The sequence below is a fragment of the Myotis lucifugus genome, unplaced genomic scaffold (genome assembly GCF_000147115.1).
Source record: "Myotis lucifugus unplaced genomic scaffold, Myoluc2.0 scaffold_88, whole genome shotgun sequence".
NCBI lineage: Eukaryota > Metazoa > Chordata > Mammalia > Chiroptera > Vespertilionidae > Myotis > Myotis lucifugus.
The window spans coordinates 4,473,603-4,490,968 of NW_005871136.1; the positions used below are offsets into that span (position 1 = coordinate 4,473,603).

The 17,366-nt window shown below is 42.6% G+C and overlaps 1 protein-coding gene across 14 annotated transcripts in view; it reads right to left on the bottom strand.

The window, feature by feature from the left end:
- Positions 1-17,366, bottom strand: part of WDR59 (WD repeat domain 59) — a 67,278-nt gene that overhangs the window by 4,139 nt on the left and 45,773 nt on the right. For 4 of the 14 annotated variants that reach the window (XM_023756082.1, XM_023756081.1, XM_006091230.3 and 1 more), the window contains 8 exons: positions 16,947-17,100; positions 7,530-7,663; positions 6,130-6,211; positions 4,368-4,480; positions 2,848-2,998; positions 2,680-2,752; positions 1,374-1,500; positions 1,076-1,218 (listed from right to left, as the gene is read on the bottom strand). In XM_023756082.1, coding sequence (XP_023611850.1) covers positions 1,076-1,218; positions 1,374-1,500; positions 2,680-2,752; positions 2,848-2,998; positions 4,368-4,480; positions 6,130-6,211; positions 7,530-7,663; positions 16,947-17,100 — 977 coding nt within the window. The other 10 variants (XM_023756089.1, XM_023756087.1, XM_023756083.1 and 7 more) reach the window with 9 other exon arrangements.

Genomic DNA, 17,366 nt, shown 5'->3' on the forward strand with positions numbered 1-17,366 from the left:
CGGTATCACCCCTAGACTGAGCTGCTGGTCTCTCTTTAACTACTTGAACAGTCTTCCTACCTCTGCCTCTGCTCCTCCAATCCTTTCCTCAGGTGACAGCCAAAGTGACCTCTTAAAATGGAAACCAGAGCAAGTAACTTAGATGTTTGTTTTTTTACTTCAGAAGGCAGAGGAAGAGAGAGATAGAAACGTCAATGATAAGAGAAAATCATTGATCTGCTGGGCCTCCGGCACTCCCCACACTGGGGATCAAGCCCACAACCTGGGCATATGCCTTGACTGGGAATTGAACCATGACCTCCAGGTTCATAGGTCAATGCTCAACCACTGAGCCATGCCAGCTGGGCAAGTAATTTACTTCTTAATGCCCTTGAAGTTTACCATTGAACTCAGAATACAATCCAAATTCTTTACTTACAAGTTCCTAATTATCCTACTAATCTTACTTTATATATAAATAGAGTGTATTTTATAATCATAATCTAATTATCAATCTCATTTTAACTTTATACCACTCTTCTCAACACTGTGTTCTAGCCACACTGGGCTCCCTTCACTCGTTCAAAATAACAAGTCATTTCTCCCAGCACGGCGCTCCTCTAGCTGCCTCTCCACATATGGCTCCTTATTCTTCAGTCCTCAGCTCCTCAGAAAGGCCTTCACAAAACACTTCATCACAGCTTCTAAAATCCTCCCTCCCTCTCTCCCTGCCCCAATGGCCTTACTGTTTGCTGTTAAATACTGATCGCAATGTTTAATTACTTAATTCTTCTCCCCCACTAGTCTGTGAGTTCCATGAGAAGAAATATGTTAGCACTGTGCCTAAGAGGAGTTTTATTCTGACTTCCAATCAATATCTGAGTATTGCACAGAAAACTACTTCTACTACAATAAAAATTTACTCTTGTCATGAAATGTAAGGCTTTTCAGAAGCTTAAAATAGACTCAAAATGCTTCAGCAATGTCTGCTTATCAACGAGAAACTAAAACGTCATTTCAGGTCTTACATTATGGATAAATTAAATCAAAGAAGCTTTCAGATAATGACGGGAAGAGGAAAAAAATGCATATTCACCGATCCCTTTGTGAGGATCAGGGGGACAGGAGACAAACTTCAGCACTTCCGCTCGCTTCTCTCTCAGACCCCAGCGATAGAGGATTTCTCCATAGCATTTCTTAAAGTCATCAAACTGCTGGGTATTAGCAGGATCCAGGAGCCTGGAAAAAATTCAAAAGATTTCCTGTCAGTTCTTTGCAGAAAAAAATGAGCTTAATACCAAATGGCACTTTATATACCTTTCTTAACGCAAGAGCCCTGCTTCGGGAGAAGCCAAGCACCACGCAGCCACAGCTCGCACTGGGAAGGTCGTTACCTTTTGTTTTTATCATGCTGGTCACGCTCTCGCTCACGAGGATCACTGTAGGTCAGACTCCCGAAGCGGATTTCTTCTGGTGAAGACTCTCCCCAAGGTGAAGATATGTGTTCTATCTCTCTCCCCGCTGAAGAAAACCAAATGGGAAGGGAAGGTGCAAGTCAGAGAAGGCATGGAAAATACCTAAAAACTCTCATAAATTCCCCAGAAGAAAAAGAAGCTAAGTTGAAGATCCTGAGAAATATAATTAAACAGAACTCTTTCCTAGCTTTACCTTTTTGTCTTGGTGCTACTTAGTAGCCTCATAAGTACACATATAACGATTAAGCAAACTATAGTATAGTGATATAGTAGCATATTAGGCAGTCATTACTTATAATGACTTTTTTAATGACATGAGAAAAGCTCATGATGAGATTAAAAGCAGAACTCAAAATCACACATACAGAGTGACCCCTCCTACACCCCACGTACACAAAGATTGGAAGAAAATTTTCTGGAATGTTAACAGATGTTATTTCTAGGTGGGGCAATCAATGACTACTATTTTCTACTGCAATACTTTGTTTTTTCTTCACTGTGCATGTATTACTTTTATAATCAAGAAAATTAAGATAATATTTTTTTAAAAAATATATATTTTATTGATTTTTTACAGAGAGGAAGGGAGAGAGATAGAGAGTCAGAAATATCGATGAGAGAGAAACATCGATCAGCCGCCTCCTGCACATCTCCTACTGGGGATGTGCCCGCAACCCAGGTACATGCCCTTGACCGGAATCCAACCTGGGACCTTCCAGTCCGCAGGCCGACGCTCTATCCATTGAGTCAAACCGGTTTCGGCAAGAAAATTAAGATAATCTTTTAAAAGAAATTTAAAAAACCCAGAAACCACAAATACACATCAAATAGGTCTTTATGGCCAGCTGGAATCGGGCTCAGTGTTATTCTCTGCATTGAAGAGGACACAGCAGGAAGTGGCAGATGACCGGCCACATGTGATGGAGGAAGGACAGGGCTAGGTTTTGAGGGTGGACACTGGGAAGTCTCCCTGTCAGCTTCTCAAGGTCATGGGATGTAAAGCAACCCAGCAAGGCACAAAGCCCTCCCAGAAACTGGCCTGTTCAAACATGAGGTCCAGGCCTTGCTGACTACAGTATCGCCATCATAGAAAAGATAAAGAAAAATGAGAAACAAAAGAAAACAGAGACTATTCATCAACTAAAGATTACATGTTATTAACAATTCACATGCAGCTCTTAGAGAACTAAATATCCAACGTGGGCTAAGTCAGGTTCGTACCAACCTATGTTCCAGCCACCAGTGTTGAGCCCTGGGTCTGACATGCTCGAGCAGGAACCAGAGGAGGTGAAGCTGGGCTGCAGAACAAACAGGAGTGGCATCAGAACACCACCCCCCATGAAGGTTTACCTTTAGGAAATGCCAGACACAAACCAGAAAACCACAAGCTTACGTATCGACTATGGGACACCACCAGATTAGATGAACGACTGGGAAAAGGTCCAAAAGGGTTTGGTATCCCCTGAGGCCGGGACTGGGCTTCGAACACACTGCAGAGCATGGCCAGCGTCTGCACATCCCGGAGCTGGCAGTAATGAGCCAACCTGGAGAGGAAGAGGTGAGAGGAGAGAAAACAAGTCAAGAGGAGAATGGAGGAAGGATGCTAGCACAATCATGGCGGTTGTTGCCATAGGAATAGGGAAGAGAGGATGCTCAATTCCTCCTCAAAAACCCTTGTCAGGTACCAGGGCTTTCTATGATCCAGAGGCTTGATCTACTTTGAGTTTGGCTAAATCTGCTTTGGAATAAAATATATCAAAGTATCACAGATGATCTAGAATACTAATCTGAAAGCTTCTGGCTGGCACCAGGCACGGACTCAGACTGGAACAAAGCTTCTCCAAGAACTAAGTAGACTAAACTGACATCTGAGTGAGGCCATCCTTTTGGCCTCCCAACTCCAGGGCAGAACCCTGCTTTCTGGGGGTTCCTCGAAACTTCGTTCACGTAACCTACGGCTATGTGAAGTTGCTTCGGGAACACCCTACCCCACAGTACAGTGAGCAGGCAATCGACTCAGGAGGGGGAATTAGGAAAGTGAGCTCTTAAATAAGAACAACAAGGAATAGCTTCACTTGTAGGTACTCATACCCACTTTGCCCCTTTTAGGACCACTATGCTAGAATGTGAGGTAGGGACCGGGGGGCTTGGCCTTTGCGATGGAATAATGTTGGTACTTTCCTACTGAGCAATGTCTAATATCTTTTAAGGTGTTTCACGCTCACTCTCTTAAGTGAGCCTTACAGGAAGTGTGTAGAGCAAGCATTATCATCCCTACGTTACTCTGAGGCAACTCAAGTGTGAGCACATGTTGTCCCAAGTCTGGCCTCAACCAGTAACTAAGCAAACCTTCCCCTGAAAAAAAGCAGAGATGTTCTGCTTCTCTCTCAGGACCTGGGCCTCACTGTTACGGAGATCCAAGAGGCTTACCTGGTTGTAAATCATTTTGCATATTTTATTTCCAGTATGCCATATTTCAGGGCAATAAATCAAAACAAATTCAATGTTTTCCTAAACTGTCTAACGGTGAAAGCATCATGGCTTCTGGAAGACCGGAAACCCACTGTGCAATTCTTTTAACCTGTCCTCAGGGGCAAAGCTCCACAGCACCCACGAAAGTGACCATCGCAGGAGCTCAAACTCCTGTGTTCAGACTGACGTGACTTATGGACTTAAGCTTCAAAAGGACTCATGAGTCTCAAGTCCTTGTTAGAGATGACAAATACTGCCTAGTTCCTTCTGCCATAAAAAGTTAGCTGGCACAGAAATATTGCAGCACAAAAAGAAGAGCTCTCGCTTCCACCTCTCACTCCTCGGGCCTCTGCACTTTCCTCTTAGACAACAACTTTGAAAGTGTTGACAGACCTAAAATTTACATCACTCTTTTCCTCACTTTCAGCTCTCAAAACCTACAGTGACTCCAGCAGCTGCCGCCCGAATGGATGCCGAGCCCAGGGTGTTTCCAAATCTGGATCAGACTTCGGACCAAGGCAAAGATCTGTAGCTACTGTAGCCAGCGACCAAACCTGGACAAATCAAGAGAAACACCCAAACTCAGACTGGTGAGGACAGGAACAGAAAAGATGAGAGAATCCCATCTCTCCTCCCCATACATCAAGCCCTTGCTCCTCTGAGAGCTGCAAAGCTGAAAGCTTATTGAAACATAGAATTGTAAGCCGGTGTGGCTCAGTGGTTGAGTGTCAACCTTTGACCAAGAAGTCACGGTTTGGTCCCGGTCAGGGCACATGCCCAGGTTGTGGGCTCAATCCCTAGTGGGGGGCGTGCAGGAGGCAACCAATCAATGATTCTCTCTCATCATTCATTGATGTTTCTGTCTCTCTCTCTCCCTCTCCCTGCCTCTCTGAAATCAATAAAAATATTTTTTAAAAACACACTTTAGAAAGTAATTTTGCCTCATGGAATTTTTTTCAGAACATGAACATTGGGTCTGCCTTAGCATTGCATTTACCAATCTTCCCACCAACCCTACCAGGTAATTATTCTTATGGTTCCCATTTCACATATACAGGGTGGGACAAAAGTGGTTTACAGTTGTTCGTATGGAAAATTATACAATAATTAATAAATAATACAAGAATAAACTGTGTTTCACATACTCACAACTGTAAAACTACTTTTACCCCACCTAGATACAGAGGCTGAGAGAGTCTGGGATCACACCACTAGGGTGCTGTCACACCTGTGCATCCTGTTATACATTCCACAATATTTCTACTGCTTTATTTGGCTTCTTAGTATTCACGGGACTTTAGGTGGCTAGGTTCTTAGAGAAATAGATCATACTGACCTAACAGGGTTTGGGCAAAAACTTTACAGTATTTATTAGGAGACAAATGGAAATCCTAGGGGTTTTCTACAAATTGAAATAAAGGGAAGCCTTAGCTCGGGTCATTTGAAGGGTTATAAGGGAAAAAAACTAAGTGGACAGGACACAGCTAGTAGTTTCCATTGCTCAATCTAATCCTCACACTAAAGAATAAAGGTGCAATAGAGAGAGAGGGGATTAGTGGTTGCCTAGGGCTGGGTGCGGAAGAAGGATTGTGAGCTAGGGTAATGAAAATGTTCTGAAAGTATCTGTGGTGATGCTTGAAAAACCCTGTGACTATACTAAAGGCCATTAGATAGTACATTTTAAATGGGTGAATCGCATGGTATATGGACTATATTCTCTATAAAGCTGTTAAAAACAATCAAGGAGCAGCTTGCTTTAATATACGGATGTGTTCCTGCAAAAATGAAGATTTAAATTTTTGTAAGACCACATCGTATTTTAAAACTAAACCTGTCTATTCTAAAGGAATGTTTTTGTAAACATTTTATGAAATGAAGCATTTTTTAAAGTAAAAAGGAAACAGAATTGAGAATACAAATAGTAAAGATACAGATACCTAAATTTGGTGTGCAACCATCACCATGGTACTAAAATAGAAAAGAGATGCAATAAAAAATAGTAAAAGCTTTAGGATCCTCTCAACTAAGCTCTATTCAGAAAAGCATCCAAGGGATTTAGAAAGCTACTTTGTCCTGTAGTTTGGCAAAGAAAATGAAAAATAGGAGTCACACCTTGAAATGTCACTAAACCACAACTATAAAGTGAAGACACCCTGCTCGGGGGGAAAAAAAATCCAGATGCCAGCAAAAGGGATGGACATACCTGGACAAGATCCTTCCTTCCAACAAGCAAGGCAGAAGTGGCGTTCTTCTGACACGTTTCTTGAATATCATTTACATTTAATCTGAAATGTAAAAAAGAATGAGAGTTTCTTTCTGATCTAACTTCCTAAATCAATTACTCCTTGGTTAATAAACAGACTGAAAACTGCCTCTTTGGTTGTCACTAGAAATGTTTTCTTTGTATTGGCCTAAAGATCCCTTGTATGTAAGAAGAAAATGCTTAACTAGCAGCTGATGTTATGCTGTGGGTTCAGGCCTGGGGAAGGTGAAATCGCTCACCTCTTTGAAGCCAGAAGAGGAGGCCAGACTCAAAAACCAATCTGCTGGCCCAGCCAGGTGGCTCTGTGGGTTAGAGCATGGTCCCGTACGCCAAGGTTGCGGGTCAATCCCTGGTCAGGGCACATACAGTAACCAATCAATGAATTCGTAGATAAGTGGGACAACAAATCTCTCCCTCTCTTTCTCAAGTCAGTGAAAAAAACAAAAAACAAAACACCGATTGCTAACATGCTTAGCTGTAAAGTTCCCCAGACTTGAGAGTTGAATAAAAATGGATTGAAATAGATACAACACTGTAGTTTCTAACACAGACAGTGGTATGCTGTGCATATACTACAAAATGAATATTTTTGTCATGTGTCCAGGCTCGGGAAGAAGGGGAAGCAGAGGCCAGCCTGTGTATGCTTGTCACTCGCCTCCCACTTCCCTTCAGCCAAAGTGGCTCTGCTTCATCTGTTTTCCTGATTGGGCCTGGGAGGCAGAATTCTGAGACTGCTCCCAAGATTTCTGCCCCTGGTATAAGTACCTGTTATAAGTTCCTCCCTTTAAATGGGGTGAGACCAGTGAATACTGATGGGATGTCACCCCCATGAATAGGTTATTGTTAATCAATTGACTCTGAATTTGTCAAAAGGGAGATTATCCTGAGTGAGCCTGACCTACTCTGGTGACACCTCAGAAAGAAGGTGAAGTGACAGTGAGACACTCCTGCTGGTCTCAAACATTCGCCTCACTTAATGGCTGCAAGAAACCGAATTCTGTGACACCTGCATGAGCAGGAAGAGGACCCTGAGCGTTAGATAGGCACACCGCCTGGTCCACTCCATGATTTCAGCCTGGTGAGACCTGGGCAAGGACCCAGCTATGCCACGCCTAGGCTCCTGACGCAGGGAAACTGTGAGGTAATAAGTGTATGTTGTTTTAAGCCACTAAGTTTGTCGTAATTTTTTATGCAATAATAGAAAGCTAATATACTGGGCGACTCCTAAAACTGCTTTTGAAGAAAGGGTTCCAAAACTTAAAAAAAAAGGGGGGGAGGGAGGGACCTTTGGTAATCATGACTAAATGATAGGCATGGCACACTTAAAACCTTGAACTTACATGTACAGCTCTCCCAGTGACTTGTGAACAGGAAGGAGGCAAGCAATATCCTGGATGACAACTTTCCCAGCAGCCTTGATTGCTCGGTTGCCAGAGTCCGATCCCTCGCGCTTGCTTTTCCATCTCCTTGATTTCTGGGGGAGATGACAAGATGTCACTAATGGGGACTTTGCTGCGTGGAAGCCTACAGTTGCAGAGCACATCATAGTTGGGTCATTGGTAATTTGCAGAGACTTTGCATTACAACATCATGCCCACAAGTATATGAATCAGCATCTATAGGAAATGGAAGGATAACAAAGGGCATTGAGCTCTTGGTCCAAAATCCTAACCGCAGAACAAGCACCTACTGGAGAGCTGTGCTCAAAAACAGACAGAATTTTGAAAATAAGGAAGAAAAAGAACGGCAGGTAAATAAGTTAGTAAAGACCACAAAAATGTGGGAAAAGAGCAACTTTTAAGGCTGGGTTCAGCCCTAGGTTCAAAGTTTTTTTTTTCCCTTCTAAGAGAGTTTTAATACGATCTGTTGAGAATTTAATCCAGGAATAGCAGTGTGAGCTCTGCAAACTTTAATCTATGGCAGGCAGGCAGACAGAAAAACTTAGCAGCTCAAGGAGAATTACCTTGTTTTTCGTGGCAGACTTGAACTATTTCTAAAAGTGATCATTTTTAGAATGTCAAAAATACTTGAGCAGAGGGACGTGAGTAATGGACAGAGAAGATCATGAGCAACTATCTTATTTCCCCAGAGCCTCACTACAAATGGCTATGTAGGAGCCTGTATGTGGGAAATGAGAGCTATCCGAGAAAATGGGAATTATTAGAGAGTAGCACCATCTGGTATCTTCAAAATGACAGCCTGCCACGGGAGTGATATTCTATTTTATGTTATTGCCAGAAATTAAAAGGGGGGCCACCAAAGTGACTCAACTAAGGAGGAAGGAGGGAGACATATTTATTAACAAAGGGTACAAAAGGTGCCTTTCTGAAAGAGCCTGCAATTTGGAATCAGAAAACCAAGGTTTATTGGTCTTTTTGCCACAAGTACTGGTTCAAGGTGACCCTGGGCGAATTACTTATTTGCTGTGAATTTAGCCTCGTGCCAGTCTCTTTTCATTCACTGATGGCTCAGGACGAGCTCTGTTGTTCCAATCTCCCAAGGTTAATATGGGTACAATGAAAAGTGAGTAAACACTCTGTAAATTCAAAGAGTACTATTTTAAAATCTGTAATTTTTATGAATGTGCATAAACCTTCAGAAATGTAATTAGATCATTTTTAGATTACTCACAAATTCATTTTCCCGCAAGTGATTTTTATACAATCACCCTTCCATAAATTAGTCACAGTCTACATTCAGAGGTCTCTGAACCCTGATGGCCCATCTAATCCCCAAAGCTGCCCAATGCATGTAACTTCCTATGGGATTAGTAAGTGTTATGGAACCTACTAAATCCAGGACACCTGGACTTAGTTCATGGACGGTAAATGAAAAAGATTAGCTGAAATATTTGGATTGCTTATCATAATTGGTAAATACAGATGCTACATTATCAATTTGGACCTTAGCCCATTTGCCCTTAAGAAGCAGTCAGTTACTATTTACTATTTACCCATACACAAGACAATACTCCGCAACACATGAGGAAGCTTTATCTATCATTGTGGGGTAGCCCTTCAATTCTCTGCTAGCCCTCGTTATTTTCAAAATTAGAACTGTGTGAGTGTTCACAAAAAGTGCTACCATTTTTAGCCACAAATATCCTGACGTGGGTGCAAGGGGAGAATGTGCTAAAGAGCAAACAACCTGTCAGGATGGACTGGAGCCAGGCAGTGTTAACCAACACAAGACGGTGTCGTCATGCCTGCCTCGTACTATGATAGGACTGGTTTTCATAGGGAGGGTGATTTGGCAGAGACAGGAACAGCACAATGTGGTTAGCCAGAAAAAGGAGGGTATAAGTACACCTACTCATTTCACTGTGATTTTCATCCAGGTTTCCAGGAGTTTAAAAATCCCAGGAAACGACAAACCCACAGGCCCCACAGGCCTCACATGAGATTTAAGGTACTGGATTGAAAGGAAGGAAGGAAGGGAGGGAGGGAGGAGGGAGGAAAATATCTACACTAAAAAGATTCAACAAGGTAGGGAGTATGATCCATCTAATTTGGTCCTCAGGTTGGTTAGAAGGCTTCTAAAACACTGTTCCAGGCATCACTTTGATTCCTTATTGTAAAGAGAAATGAGAAGCACTTAAAACACTGAGCAATGAACCAGCTCTGTTTAACTGAATCGGAGAAACAAATGGAAGCTCACGAGGGATGGGCCTACAGCTTTCAGACCACAGTGAAAACCACAACAATTCCCTGCCTTCCTAAGCAAACCCAATGAAAAGATAATATGAAGACCCATGTGCCCAAAGTGGTTCACTGGCAGATAGACTAGCTCATTTTAAAATGTTTTTCCTAACAGACTTGAATATTTCTAAAAGAGATCATTTTAGAATGTCAAAGAAACTTGCAGAGGGACATGGGTATTAGAAAGGGAAGATCATGAACAATTATCTTACTTCCTCAGAGCCTTGCCTACAAATGGCTACACAGGAGCCCGTCTGTGGAAAAAACATCTAACTTGGGATTTAAAGGCTAGCCTGTCATGACTAACTTTAGCTCCTGCTACAACTGCTCCCACTATGCGAGCGAGAGCCTCACCACAGCTCTCTCACAAAGGGGCTGTTGCCTCCACCACTCAAGGCCACACTCATAAGCCCGTATTTGTTACTCTGTTTTAGAGAGCATGACTTTAGATTAAAAAGGGAAAAAAAATTAAGTCCTGACTACTTGTTAATATGTAAATAGTTTGGTCCATTTTTAAATGGATCCATATCTACATGTAAGCAGATCAGTATCTGATTCTAATGAGGCCTAGCCAACACACCATCCTCTATAATTCCTCACTTCTAAAGCCACTTCTCCGCCAAGCACTGCAACTGTTCGCTAAGGCAGAGCAGCGAGCTGCAGATCCGCAGAGCAAGCAGCTTCTGGGGCTACGCAGCTCGGCAGTGGGCATGCCAGGCTCAGACCCAGGTGCTGTATTTCAGGCCAGGTTCAAGGGCCTCCACCTCACGCTGTTTAATCACTGTCTGGACTTGTTAGGATTAGGTATATTCATAGAGAGGACTCAGAGTCCAATGAGCTATCTTAGGACTCTTCCTCCATTTGCAGTCTTGGGTCACAGAGATCTGTAGAAACAAACTAATATGAGTCATCAATAGGTACTTGATGAAAATGTAGACAGTCGTCTTAAACAACTACCTACAATTACCCTTCATTGAATTATAGAAATCACACTCTGTATTTCTGGAACTTCCCTGTCAACTTCTTGAGACACCAGGCTTCTAGGTGCTTCTCTGTTTGATCTGGTTGATGTGTAGGTGATGTTTTATGAAACCTCAATAAGCTGCCTTTGAGCCTATAATAGGAGAAGCTTCCCCAACACAGGGCCACCTAATTATAGCTGTCACCAAGAATCACACTATGAAAGCAATTATGGGACAGCAGTATTCATTCATTTAATCCAGCAAGGAATACTACAAAACATTATCAAAGGTCTTTAACCAGTCACAAAACAGTTTTTCTTTTTTTTTTGTTAATCCTCACCCAGGGATATTTTTCCATTGATTTTTAGAGAGAGGGGAAGAGAGGGGGAGAGACAGAGAGAGAGAAACATCGATGCAAGATGTCTCTTTCACATGGATTGTTTGCTTTCTGCCAGCACCTGGACCAGGGCCGGGGATCGAGCCTGCAACCAAGGTACGTGCCCTTGACCGGAATCAAACCCGGGACACTTCAGTCCACAGGCCAACATTCTATCCACTGAGCCAAACCAGCTAGGGCAACAGTTTCTTTTTAAATTTGTTGGTTGGTGGTTTTAACATATGAAATACCTCCCCTTCCTGCTACAGGGGTCACTCAGTAATCCTGTCTAGTGGCCAATTCCTTGGGGATTCAGATAAAACGAGGCTGCTAAATGAAGACATGCCAAATCTCAAATCCTTGCTGCTCCCTAACAAGCAGGGACTGTTTTTCAGGGTGTTTCTTTTAGAGCTTTGACAATTAAAAGGGTTCATATTCCATCCACACTTTCCCAAGACTTCCTTTCCCCTTAATATCTAGTGGCAATTTGGGGAGTCTCTCTTATCTATGCAACTGTCAGGTGATGACAGGCAGAGAACCATGACACACCAGTCTGAGTGTGGTTGATCTTTCTAGGTGAGGGGAGGACACTGTGGCCCAAATGCCCTCTAAGCCTCCTGCATTGCTCCAGTCCCACTCTGATGGCTAAAACATGGATACTTTTCAGTGCAGTAAAATCAGTACTTCTGGGAGGCAAAGGACTCTGCATTTCTCTATGTCTTCTCAATGCCCCATCAAGAGAAAATGCCCCTTCCCACAGATTATGAGCAGGGATTGAGGGGAGAGGCAAAGCAAGACAGACAAATTATCACATAATGAGCACCAGGGTGCTCCTCTGAACATACCAAGAAGGTGTTCATGGAATCATGGGAAAGAGGACAGATAGGGGAGGAATAGGGTGGGAGGAAGCGGGAGGGAGGCATTGGTGCAAATAGCACTGAATGACAACCAACAGCCAGCTTGCGACTGTACCACCAGTGTTACTGCTACAACCGGAGGCAACATGGATGTCAATAAATGGGTAAAATGTAAAAACAGCCCAAGAATAAGCCACCAACTGCTTCGCAGCAACCCCATCAACAGTGCATAATCAGCAGAGTGGGAGGGAGTCCTGATGAGTTCCCGGTTCAATAGCAGCAGGGGAGCCTGCTGGGAAAGCCAGTGGGAGTCAGCAGTCGGCTGGCTGGGACAGGCCTTTGGAGGAAAGGTGGCCATGCTGGCGGCTCCACCTGCAAGTTGTCGGCAGCTGTGGTACTGCTAATCAGGGCTCCTGATTTCAACTGGTTTTTATGTGAAAAGGCTACAGAACTATCCCCCTAAGTATTTTTTACACCAAATGAAATTTAAGCTAATGCCTTAAGGCTGCCTTGCACAGCCTGAGGTCACCATGGCACTACTGACTGGTCAAGGGGGCGGGAGAGGAAGACAGAAGAGGGGAGATGGCCAATAGGAGTGAGGAAGAAAGGAAGAAAGGAAGAGATGATGCCCAGGTTTGACTGTCAATGCAAAAACAGATGGTACGGGAAAAATTTGTTCCAGAAAATTTCCAAAAGATAAAAACTAGCTTATGTGTCGTGTCAGTGGATGAGATGGGCACTTTCCTCTTTGAATTACACCAAGACGATAAAAACAGACACAATGGTGGAAGCCCCTTATATCTTCCTCTGCTTCCCAATGCCAAAGGTAGGCTTCTGAAAGCTCAGTGAAATTACACAAATATTCCAAATGAAATCAGGTAGCTGAAGGCTTACAATCGGGGTTCTTCCCAAGAAACCCAGTATTGAGCTTCCTTTTCAAAGAAGTCCATTCACAATCCTTAACGGTATCAGTATTCACCCATTTGAAACTGTCAGGGACCCAGGAGGCAGTCCTTGGCACCTGACTCCCAAGAATGAAAACTTATTGTTGCTGGTCCTGAAACCCAGCCAGCCTGTCATTTCAGGTTCCTCAAAGCCAGGCAGGTGGCATTTTATTCTTGGGCCTTTGGGCAGAGACAGGATTAGTCAAGGAGAGCATTTGCACAGCGCACAGTACCGGGAAGTCGTTAATTGCTTGTATGGACCAACGTCGCCGGGCAGAGCGAGGAGACATCTGTGCGTGAAAACGTTACACCCAGGAGGAGGGAAGAAAAACACCAAGAAAATTAAAAGGGAAAAATATAGAATAAAATGAAAGCTTCCCACATCTCTGATGGATTAAATGATACCATAATATACTAGAAAATAAAACTGAAATGCTACAAAATCTGAATTGAAACACGGCAGTAGGTGGATTCCCTCCCCTCCCGCCCAACCCATCACACTCCAAACCCAGCTTCAATGTCATTGTTTTTCAGCCCAAAACACATTTCAACATATAAGGGGCTGATGTCCATACCGCTCTGACCAAAGGAACTAATGAGGATTAGGATCACAGGGCAACTGGAGAAACAGTGGAGAACTCTGCTTGCCCTTTCAGGGGCATGTGTATGTGCGAGAATATTCCCATTCCTAAAAAGGAAGAAGTTCTTCCATACACTCAATACCACATTTTTTGGGTGTGTAGCTAAAGAGCATTGGAGAAATTGGAAACCTTGACCTTGGGACCGCGGGACTATTTTTAGAGTGATGCCATGGGAAGCGAGAGCCCCAGAGAAATGCAGGGAGAGCTAAGGCTGAGGACTTACACTCTTAAGGGCATTCTCCCTAACAACATGAGCATCAGTGTGAAACTGGGAGCATACACACTGTTTATGGAGATCAGAAATTATTTTGCAACTTCAAGACCTCCCCAGTTATTTACTTTAGAGCTATTTTCATAACATAAACTGAAGCAAATGTGGGAGGTTGCAAAAAATTTTTAATGTTTATAGGGTAAAGCCTAATGTTTCTCAGAAGTTCTGGGCCTTCCATAGAATAAGTAATATTTCATCAACTATTAATAGTTGGTCCAGTTACCAAATGAATATTAGCATCACTCTGTGTTTTCTAACTTCCTATAGTGTCTCACAGCCTGGCCAGCATGACTCAGTGGTTGAGTGTCAACCTATGAACCAGGAGGTCATGGTTTAATTCCCAGTCAGGGCACATGCCCAGGTTTCAGGCTCAAACCCTGGTGTGGGGCATGCCGGAAGCAGCCAATCAATGGTTCTCTCATCATTGGTATTTCTACCTCCCTCTCGCTTCCTTTCTGAAATCAATAAAAAATATATACATTTTTTTTAAATGTCTCACTTTTTTTAATTTTTAGGAGCAATCTTGAAATTCCATCTGAAGAACATTTGGCTGAATATAACATAACCTAAGTCGGGCAGGTTAAAATCACAAAAACAGCCTGACCGGTGAGGCTCAGTGGCTGAGGGTCAACCTATAAACCAGGTCACAGTTCCATTGCCAGTCAGGGCACATGCCTGGGTTGCAGGCTTGGTCCCCAGTAGAGGGAGGGCAGGAGGCAGTCCATCAATGATTCCCTCTCATCATTGATGTTTCTATCTCTCTCTCCCTCTCCCTTCCTCTTTAAAATTAATAAAAATATTTTTAAATGTCTTTTAAAAATCTGAGGGATAGAGATCTAAAAGAGAATAGAAATATGTAGACGAAAGATCTGGGATGAAAATAAAAACACGAAAATTTAGTAAACTGGAATCATTTCCAGAACCAAAGTAATGAAAGTGCTATTATTTAACCCAAGAAACTAGACACCTGAGAATTAGAAAATACTCCTTAAGGCACAGAACCGTATTGCTGTCCATAAGGAAGATAAGAAGGCCTATGGACAATATCATGGCTGTATCTCATTTCTTTAATCCTCCCCCTTTGCCCATGTAAATGGGATGGACATGAACAAACTTTAAGGAGTGATGAATTTATTTCAGATTCATCACAAAATAACAGACTTGCCTATTTTAACATATTATGTTGAACCAACTGAAATTTTTCTTTAAGGTCAAAAATGGTCAAATAGCACCCATTTCATATGTTTTAACCTAATAACTACTTTATGTCTTCCATTGAAATGTGCCTTCCTTCTCCAGGGATTCTGGGGTTCTTGTCATTTTCTATTTCCTGGCCGGTATGACTGTTAATTCACTGAATTAGATGCTTATGATTTGTGAACTTTTCTGTACATAGGTTATATAGCAATATAAAAGTTTCATATACAATTATAATAAAAGGGTCTCTCCCATTTTACTTGCTATCTGAAATAAAACTGAAAGACCACTTACTACGTCATCCTCGGGGATGATCATAGCCCATTTTCTGTAGAGACCAGCACAGTGGGAACGGCCCCAAACTGCAATATCACGATCCTTCCTTTGGTCCCTCTGTGACTGTGGTGCTAGTAGTAAAAGAGGCCAGGCCATCCAACACATGAGCATTACAAATGCTTCCACATCAGGAGAGATCCCAACTTGGAACTGGGGTTACTTTGACTTGACATGGCCTTTACACACTGTCACAGAGTCAGAAGTGCTAGTCTGTGTGTTTTGCCCACAGAATCCAAGCATGAGCTGCACTGACATGATTCAACTAAAAGATCTCTTCAACCTGGCTCTAATGCTGAAGAAAATTTCCATATTTATCCAACCATGATGTCAATTAAAAAATGCCTTAGTTCCAACCAGTTTATCAAATCATCTAGGCAGCTACCAGCTAGCTTGCATTTAAAATAATATTTTTCAATGTAAAAGATTTGGGAAGATATGGTGTCCCAAGAAGGTCTGTGACAGCCAGGGGGATTCATTTCAGCAAGATGCAAAGAAAGTTGGCCAGAAAGGCAACAAAAACAATCATGGTCTCTATTCAACTGAATGGCTTTGCCCGAGTCTGGTCTTGTCTCAAGCATCAGTTCCTGCCACTCACTTCAGATGACAAAGTCAGAGACAGCCAACTATCAGTGAGAACCAGGAATGTTAGATAGTACAGCTGCAATCAGAGTGATGACACCTCTAACACTTGCTAGAAATTGGTTTATTTAAAATAATCCAATTTAAAAATGTTAAATTATGGTTGATCCATCATTTCCTCATTAGTGGAGGACAACAGCAAAGAATCCCACAGGACTGAGTTTGTGAGTAGCTCAGTGGTAACTCTGTTTAAAAAATTATGTCAAGTAAAAGCTGGTTTAAACCAGACTCTCAATCTGACAAGAAAGAGTTCTCAGAGTCCTTCCTACGCTCTGCCCACACTCTCTACATTGTCGTCACTAAAGGCTTCTGACAGCTTAATAGCTACCTTAGGGACGATGAGTTCCTTAAGAACCCAGGAACATAAGGCCAGGTGCAAGTGATTTTTATATCAACTGGTCCACTCAAATGGGTACTTCAGTGTAGACTTAGAAAACCTATAAAACCTCTTAGAAATTAACTTTAAAACTTCTCACAGATATGAAGTTGCAAATACAGCAAGACCCCAAGCCCTCAGAAATACCCCTTAATTTGTTGATGAACATCAGAAGACCAAGGAAGATCTGAAGCTCAATTATTCTATCTGAAAGAATGATCAACTTAATGAATGGGGATTACAAGAATAGGATTAAGTGGGGAGATCCTCCCAGATTCAATTTTAGTAGGTAAAGCCAATGGAAAGGCACAAAACAATGGTCTTTCTGTAGCAAACTAATTATGACAGTGAAAGTCTACAGGGGATTGCTAATTTAGCTGCTGTGCGTGGCAAGCAGGGAGACAAAGAACAAGAATCCAGGGAAGGGATAGGAATCAAAGGCTGAGGCTCTGCTGCTTACCCGCTCCTTGTAGTAGAAGGAGCTGACGGAGACCTGCTCTTTCTCACTGCGAGTGGGGCTCCCACTGTATAAACGAAGGTTCCCAGGGGCCTCTGTGCGGATCTTCATTGGCGCAATCAAACCAGTATGATAAGCAGACAAGGCCGAGAGAGATCTGTGGTTGAAAATGCAGTGTTATCCATACTGGCTTCAATCTTTCCATCTTTTTAAGCAGTGCCGTTCTTAGCACTTGATGAAACCAAGAGGAAAAGATGGATAAAATGGGGGGAAAATGGAAAGTCTCCAAAAATGAATTAAACAGAACTTTCAGGACTGAAAAATACCTTATCTGCAGAAGCAGAGAATGTTTCTGATTACATACATAGGAAATTCAAACGACTCTACAAACTACTAAAACTAATAAGTGAGTTTAGATACAAG